Source organism: Cariama cristata, unplaced genomic scaffold (assembly GCF_000690535.1).
Source record: "Cariama cristata isolate BGI_N322 unplaced genomic scaffold, ASM69053v1 scaffold14362, whole genome shotgun sequence".
NCBI lineage: Eukaryota > Metazoa > Chordata > Aves > Cariamiformes > Cariamidae > Cariama > Cariama cristata.
In genome coordinates this window covers 11,221-20,003 of record NW_009604490.1, presented here as the reverse complement: position 1 = coordinate 20,003, position 8,783 = coordinate 11,221, and the positions used below count along the sequence as shown (strand labels likewise).

General features: G+C 36.8%; 1 protein-coding gene across 1 annotated transcript in view; it reads right to left on the bottom strand.

Annotated features, from left to right (window-relative positions):
- Positions 1 to 5,621: 5,621 nt before the first annotated feature.
- TK2 (thymidine kinase 2, mitochondrial) overlaps positions 5,622 to 8,783 on the bottom strand; it is a 12,758-nt gene continuing 9,596 nt past the window's right edge. Inside the window, exons 4-7 of the mRNA XM_009695649.1 lie at positions 7,894 to 7,982; positions 7,510 to 7,589; positions 6,132 to 6,212; positions 5,622 to 5,720 (exon numbers count right to left, since the gene is read on the bottom strand). Coding sequence (XP_009693951.1) covers positions 5,622 to 5,720; positions 6,132 to 6,212; positions 7,510 to 7,589; positions 7,894 to 7,982 — 349 coding nt within the window. The remainder of the gene's footprint in view (positions 5,721 to 6,131; positions 6,213 to 7,509; positions 7,590 to 7,893; positions 7,983 to 8,783) is intronic.

The window sequence follows — 8,783 nt, the reverse complement described above, 5'->3', positions numbered from 1 at the left end:
CACGGTTGCTTCTGTCTTCATGCTACCCAGCATACAGAAGACACAGATCTTCACTTTGCCCTTGTTCGAGCAGAATTTTGGAGCAGCATCTTCCATGTCCAGGAGCTTATGAACAACCTCACATAGGGAAAACAAAATATACAGAGGGTCTTTCAGAAGAAAGGAAGCGTAGCCCTAACTTGCTAACAGTGCACCACAGTCCACAGCTCCACAAGTCACAGGAATGCTGGTGGAGACAGTAATGATGAACAACACCCACCAAACAAACAGTTGAACTGCACAAAATTTATTAAATATAAAATGGCCATATTCTGAGAATCTACTTTTTGTTAATGTTCAAGTACCTGAATTGAGGAAGACTCTCCTCCATGGCAGACTGGCCAGGACTGGTAAGCATTCTGTCTGCCTTTGTAGGGAGAGCTGCTATGCACTTAAAAGTCATCTGGATACTTTCATCCAAGTTTGTTATTGCTGTAAGAACACCTTTAACTTCTCTGCCTGTGCAAATAGTAGGGTTTTGAAGTCTTGTACTAGAAACTACTTTTGTATTTGCAAATTTACGGGGTCTCAAGAGACAGCTGCTTTACAGTTGATGCTTGTGAAGAGATGGGATCTGAAAACCAGCTGAAATAAGGTAAGTCATATTTAATAGGCCTTAGGTGGGAGTCCTTTGTGCAACTGCTTCCACATGAGTAAGGTAGAACTGGGTTTAAAATCCTAGTTGTAAATACAGTCAGACCTGAGAAGAGGGACAGACAAAAGGGACCATAAGATCTGACCCCATCTGCCAGTGCCGTCCTGTCCTTGCTGGTAGTAACCACTGCACCTCTCCTTGGCTAAGTCACAGCAACCATTCAGGCAGCACTGCTAGCCAGCAAGTGGGCTGCCTGGGCCCCTTTCTAAAGGAAGGTGGTTTGTGTCTGTAAAATGTCTGCCTATCCTCTGGTGAGCTGTCAGCTATAATTGTGCTACAGCTGGTCCTGATTGCCTATGAATTGACTGGGGATTTACCAACTGATTGGATGTCTTTCCATCAGAGACACAAGGCCAGGTCTGTTCGCAAATTTATATGCTACACACAACCACTTCGAATGGCTCCGCTCTACCAAGCCTTGGATTAGAGAAATTCTCTTTTGATCAATGTAGACACAGAGCTCAGGCAGCAGACCTGGTAGCTGGGTGATTGTCACTCGCACCACCTCTCCCCGCTGGGTCTCTTAAAATAGTCATTTTCCACACCTTAACATTCCTATCACACATACACCCTTGCCCTGTCTGGAGTTAAGGTGCTTAAGAAGCATAGCTTGGTTTTAGAACAAACTTCGTTGTTTCTAAAGGCAAGAATGAAAACAAAATTTCAGTGCTAAGACAAAAAAAAAAACACCACAACACCCACACAACTTGATTGCATGCAAACACTAAATGAATAATAAAAAAATTTGTTTCAGATTTATAAACAGTCTTAAAAACAACAATTCCAAGACACAAACAAAGCATACCTGAGAGGGACTGGCAAGGGCTTGCAAAGCACTGGTGAAGATTCTTATCATTCAGAGCTGTCTCGCCACACAAAGACAACTTCTGAAACACTGCTTTATCATTTTTTAACCTTACATGTACCTAAACACTGGGAGAATAACCACCAGTAACTCACCACCACAGCAGAAGGTCCCACCCATTGGAAATTAATTGGTACAGCTCTCTAAGTGAGATAGCCGATTAAATCCCACAAGGCTCCTTTTCACAGCATTAAAGAGTAAAAACCTGAAATTGGGATTGGGATGGAATGTAGCGACATCTGCAGAACAGCATACTCACAGTGGAAGTCCTAACAGCTCCATACTTGTGGCGTAGGCGAGGGAAGAACGTATCGCTGTTGGGAGGCAGGGGGCTGCAGGGTGGAGCAGAGGATTTAACTCAAAGCCTTCTGGCATAAAAACAAAAGTCAAGTAGTATGTATGCAATAGACAGGTAACAAACAGAGCTCCTCTATTCTGTCATTCTCCTTACTGAATCTCTGCATGTGTCCAGACGGAGATCGCTCTTGTAGGTGTATGTTTACACAACACTTAGCAAAATGGTGCCCTGATCCTGATACAACACAAATAATTATCACATACCAGCCTCTTAAAAAAATGATAAATGATCAATTCAAAAATTGATCTGGACTAGGCAGAAGACTCCATTTCTCTCATTTGGGAATTAATCTACCAACTGCTCGTTCTTGTTCTGAAACTAAACTTTTCATTTTTAAAAAAAGCTCACAACTTTCTGCCAGCCCCACTCAAATGCTGGGAGGACAGCGGGGAAACCATCACCATAATTCTCACTTGACTTTATCCTGCTTTAGAAATGCACAATGTTTATGTAAACCTCCACACACTACAGGAAGGGCTGGATTCTCCAAGTCATGAAACGGGGCAGTAACTTGCTAAGAGAGCCATTACTCAGGGGAGGGCCAAGAGAGCTTCAGGTCTGAATCTTTTAATAGCAACTGATGGTAGAATACCCAGCACTTCCTACAGTCTCTGCAGGAGGAAGTGCACTAAAGAGAGATGCTGGATTATTTCCTGGTGTTGGCAGTAGTTCTGTGTGCTAATTATGCCGGTGAAGGCAATTTTCAAGGTTTCTTAAGACCTACAGTTTTGGACAGTCACTTCTGAAATGTTTACTCAAACAAGGAAGACCTCCTAAACGTGTTTCCCATGGTAGAAGAAAGTACACAAAAGGCCAGGCTAAGAATGCAACTATTAAATGTTTTAATTTTTGCCAGTCTCTCTATCTGACTTCAAATCAATTTCTATGCTGTTCCCAGATGTTACTGATTTGCTAAGACACCTTGACCAGGACAAAGTAAATACCAAAGTCTGGAGAAGACATCATCTATTCAGACTAAGTATGTGATAAAGAAAAGGCAATACAGAAGGAGATAATAATTTTTCACACATACTGCAGTCTAGATGTGGAACTCTTTGTGACAAAAGTAATTAAAAAGCACAATTTTTACTCATCTCCTGTATTCCTACAATATACTCCAGAATAGCCAAAATGTATGCAAAACCAGTTATGTATGATTCAGTCTACAAGGATAGGCTACGTCCAACTTACAGACCAAATCTTAAAAGCTAAGAGAAGTGGCAGCTTGTTTATACTATTCATTCCACTGGTACTGAAGTTCAACCTGCCTACAGAAACAAGTACTGTCTACCGTACTTTGCAACTTGCTACCCAATCACTGCTTCTTAGACAGTCACAAAAGAAACAAAATATGTATCAGACTAATGCCAACTGCTCTTTTTTCCCCTCCCCTCATGGAGAGATTTGAAGAAACAAAAACAAATAAATTTCAGACTTAAAACAGCTATTTATGATTACTGCGATACTTTTATCTACACATCTATAGCAGACTGCAAACATTTTACATTTATGACACATAAAAAGCAATGTTTGGTTTTGTTCCCAGTTTTCATTAAATACCCCAACCTTCCTGAATATGAAAATCTTTACATGAAAATTAATAGATAGCAAAACATAAACATGCTCTCTGTAGCCAGTGCATCTGTAATTTTTAATAAATAAGTTATATGATTCCTTTATATTAAGTTGTAATTATGAATATCAATCACCTCCATCCAAACTACTGTTTTGATATAATAAAGGGGGAAAAAATCTGACCAAAAAGCATAAATTTCTTTCAAAAGCTGAAACTTAAGTGACATTCTTTGTACTCTAAGATTCTCTGTACAAAACAATTAAGTGATATTTTCTGGACTGTGAGCAAAATATACATCCTTGGCTTCTACAACCCATAATGAAATTAGAATTAAGAACAAACTGCAGATGACTAACTTCAAATTGATAGAACTATTTCCAAAGAAACAATTCTTTTGGTCTCTTACAGAAGAAAAAAATTCTGAAAGTTTAACAGAAGGTTTCAAGAATACTACTATCTCCCTACAAATAAGCTTCAATAAGTAAGATAATTACTTAACACACAAAATCTTATTTTTAAGCTAGAACTCTAAAGATTTACAACAGAACAACAGAATGACAATACTGGGTTCACAAGCTTTAGTATACTAATTTAGTACTTCACTAGGAAATACTCTGTCAGTGCACTGATCATTTTTAAGTTGTACTGATTTGGGAAAAAAAAAAAAAACACCAGATGGAAATAACAAATTAACGGCATTTCCTGACTTGGAAAACAGTGTGGTCATTTCAATACAATGATTTTTAGGCATACCACAAAACCAGCTACCACAAAACTACAAAATAAAAGCAGTGAAGTGATCTCTGAAAGTAATACCATCAGATATTGTTCAAAATCAGGTGGAACATGGAAAAGCCAAGTAACTGAAAATCTGTATCCTCCAACAAGTTGCAGACAAATGACTGTAATAAGTGATCAAAGTACTAACTGAAGTCTTGGATGTCAGCCATTTTTAAGAGCATGCACTACAAAGCTATGACAGATGCTCAATTAAACCAACCAAAACTATTATGGAGGGAAAAAAAATAATATATACTGTACTTCAGGAATCATTCCCTGCAACTTCAAGAGAAAAAGTAATGTGAAAACAGCCAGAACTGCTGCATTAACAGGATTGTCTTGAAGACAACACACAGGTAAAGCAGAAATTGAGGGCAACTCAACACTTTAGCTAACAAGCGCAAGAGTGAAACCCTCGCTATTTTTCTCTACTCTCCAAGTACCTGTAAGTCACAATAAACTGATGAAGATACAAACCCAAAGAACCATCTGGATTTTTCTTCATAAAAGAAAGTATAATCTAAGAATCCAAAATAGTTAAGAAGCACATTAATTCTAGGATTTTTTATAACCATTTGAAAGGAACAACAAATACAGTTCTGTGTACCCTGTATTTTCAGTAGTCCTCAACTCAGCCATAGCAGGGCTGGTGATTTCATGAACACTAGAGAGAAATAAGCCCTTTTAAAGACCTAGCTTAAAAAAAAAAAAGCCTCAGAGCCATTCTGCAATAACTTATGAGAACTGTTATTCTTTTTTTGCCACTGAATTCAGTGGGACTATACTAGTGCATAGATATCTCCAGAACTAGAGCTATATTGTGATTTCATGTAAAGCAGAAGAAACTTACTGAATGCAGTGAAATTGCACTAGTGTAAATAGGATTAGAGTAAGATCCCCTATTTCAACCTGGTAAGACCTATTTAACAAAGCTACTTTGATACACTTTATTTGCTTCCTCCAATAATAAAAAAGGACATCCCACCTCTTCTATGGAACTATTTCTTTCAAATTACAAAAATAGGTTTGTCTTTGGAAAAAAAAAAAGAAGAAACTTAGGTTACTTGTAGGAAGCAGCAGTGAAGTGGGAAATGGGAGAAATAGCTGTATTTTAGCTGAATAGAATTGACACAGTAAAGCTGATGGAGAACCTAAAAACATGAAAGGGAATTGGCTTATATTCTGTTTATGACTTGTATCTGAACATTTCATAGCAGTAAGTCCACAACATTCTACAAAGCATAATTCAAATGCAAAAACTATTATATTTAGAAATATTAAAAACACTCAAAATTGTCCCCAAATCAGACTTAATAAACTTGTCTTAAAATACAGCAACCACAGACTTCTATAGATGATGTTGCATATTATATGGGTTTAGTATTTGGTCCCGGTTTTCTTCATACTTTTCTATCATTTTCTGCATGTCATGGTCAGCTCCAATAACCTTGAAAAGAAGAACATGAACATTAGAAATAATTGACACCATAAACCAGAGTTGTTTTTGAACAAAATAGAACAGCACTACCACTGAAGCCAAACCGACACACTCCTAGAGATCTGTCCAATTAGCTTTCTGTTCAGAATTTGGCAGTCATTGAAAAGCTACATGTCTGATCCTGCGAACAATCACAGTGAACAGACCCTCAAATTCCACCAGAGAGAAAGAAGACCAGACTTTTATCCTATTCACTATGGATAGCTGTAAACATTTTCCTGAGGTTTTCCTTCTCCAAAGGTTATTAGAAAAGCTGATTTATTTACTTTTACCACTAAATAACACTCTTAATACTTGAAAAGTACAATCCTTCATATGCTTAATTGGTTGTAACTAAAATAATATAATAATAATACTCACAAGCACTGGACAAGAAACTTCAAATAGTGTATGTTTAATGAGCCACTCTTCATAGAGCTGATGAATAGCTTGTAAATATTCCTAGAAAAGAGGCATTCAAGTAACACATATGCCCAGGGATGAAACACACATTGCAATTTTTAAACATTTGGTAAGTAAAAAACTACATAAAGGCAGCATCAGGTATTTCCACTAACAAAAATAAAAAGCATCAGGTTTCTGAGAAAAATCAATTCCCAGTATAAGGTTTTACTCCATAAAGAACCTCAAAGACACAACTTAAAGAAGCACAGGGCTTTCAGCTCCTTTTAAGATCAAGAACAACATTTCTCTCCCATAGGTATAATGTGGCTCAAGATTTTACAGAGAAAAATACAACAAAGAGAAGTAAGAACAAAAAGGGCAAAACTGCAAAGAATATGTATTGAAGGCACTTTCTGTGTCAATACCTTTTCCTAAAATTCCCAGTTCACTTTCTCCTAACTCTGACTCAATTTCCTCTAAAAGCACTTCTGCCTGTCATCAACTATTAGGTTTTTTTTCATGGAGACCACTTAACTTTTTTCATTCATAATTGCCCGCCACCCCCAACCCCAGGAGAGCTGCAAAGTAATACAATGTCTCTTCAAATCCATTATAGCGAGGATTTATTCTCCAAGGCAAAATTTCACATGGCCCAAAACTTAGCTCTTTGCATATATCTTCAACCGACAATTGCTTCTACTGAACTACCCAACACTAGAGATACCTTTGTAGTATACAGTATGTCTTCTGTAACTATATGTATTTCTGGTTAGGCTTTCTTTAGGAGAAAACTTGTTGAATGAAGGGCCATTCTGTAAGCTGTGACACAGAAAGTGATCATTCAATTACTACAGTTTATTTTCAAGCAGATTCCCAGGCTAACAATTTTCAAGAAGTTGCTTCTTTTCAGATGCAAGCAGAGACGCTTTTCATGCATAAATATCCTGGTAACAGCAGACAACAGAAAGTGCCCACATAAATCTTCAGCACCTGCATGCACAGGTATTTGTGCTTCAACTGGGTGCTTTTATGCCGTTTAATGATACAAAAGCAATTGCCTTTTTAAATCTTAGAGAAGATTAACAGTTGATTAATACTCCACCTAAACTGTCAGCTATAGTACGCTATTAGATTACTAAAACGTAACACTTGGGAAAGTCAATGTGCATGATTTATTTTTTTTTTTAAATAAATCAACATTAAATACTGAAGTTTTAGCTTGCAGTGGAAACAGGTGCACCACATTTTGGCAATACACTCAGGATATGATTTTAGTATTTAGATTGGAATCATTATGTTTTTAAAGATCATTTTAAAGCTCATTCTAACCACATATACTGAAGGAACTCCTTACCAAAGGAATGATCTTTTCCTCTTCTCTGCATCTTCTCTTTAACCTCTCATAACAAACTTCAGGAGAAGTTTGCAGATAAACTGTCGTAACAAAAATTATAATGGTTATGTTCAAGGATCAGCTTTAAAAGCAAACAAGAAACTTACTTCACATGCTACAGAAGGAAGAATCTTGACTTGGGTACCACCACTGAACCTCCCCTTGGGCATTACTGTTAATCAATCCATGAACCATCCACAAATTCAGGCTATCTGATTCTACACATTGCAACCACTATTACATTGAATAGTGTGATTATATGACCCAAGAAATAAAAACAATTTTTTCTCCCAGTAAGGAAGCCCACCCACAAACATGCCCCTCCAGATCCCATCAAAATTTTACCTATCAAATCAACTGAAACATCAGTGTTGTTCTGGATCCAGTCAAACCATTCAGTTAGGACAGCATAATCCACCTCTGGCATTTTTCCGCTGAATAAACATAAAAGTCATCACTCACTGAACAGCATGCAGAGATCAATTTTAAATTCAGATTTTTTTCACCTGACTAGAATTACTCCCAATTTACTCCAGCATATGTGAAATGAAAACAAGATCAATATTATGCTCACCATTATCGGCCTCATAAAGCATTGTTTATACAATAGAAAAACCAAATCTTTTTCTTTTCTAAAAAAAAGTACTTACTAACACCAAGTTTCTATTATTAACCGTTACAAACATTAAGTATTTTCCCACTACAGTTAAGAAATAATTACGTGGTGACTAAGAAGAAAAACATTACCGCATTGACATTTACACAGTAACAACAAATTAGTTGCAATGGTATTTATTGCTCAAATTCTTTATATCAGGATGATTTCAAATATATCTGAACTACTGCAGTACATGCCACCAGAAAGGCTTGATTTACTAAGCAGCACTGACAATTCATTACAGAAGCCACAGTAAAGAGGAGTGAAAAAATAATCACTCTGTGTAAATAAAATTTACTCCCACTGTAAGAAATATTTGTGGAAAGAATAGTGAAATATTCAACATGCTTAATTTGAACTCTGTATTCAGAGAGCATAGACAATATTGGAGACAACTGTCCCAAAGAATAATAAAATATCAAACAACTCATGTAAAAGGGAGTCCACAGAGGACATATTAAAAATCACATAATATGTCTTGACTAGTATTGGAATTTTCACTTATTACCATATTCTTAAATAGTCCAATATTACTAGTTTTACATTATTCTGTCTTCACAACTGGTGATAGTAACAC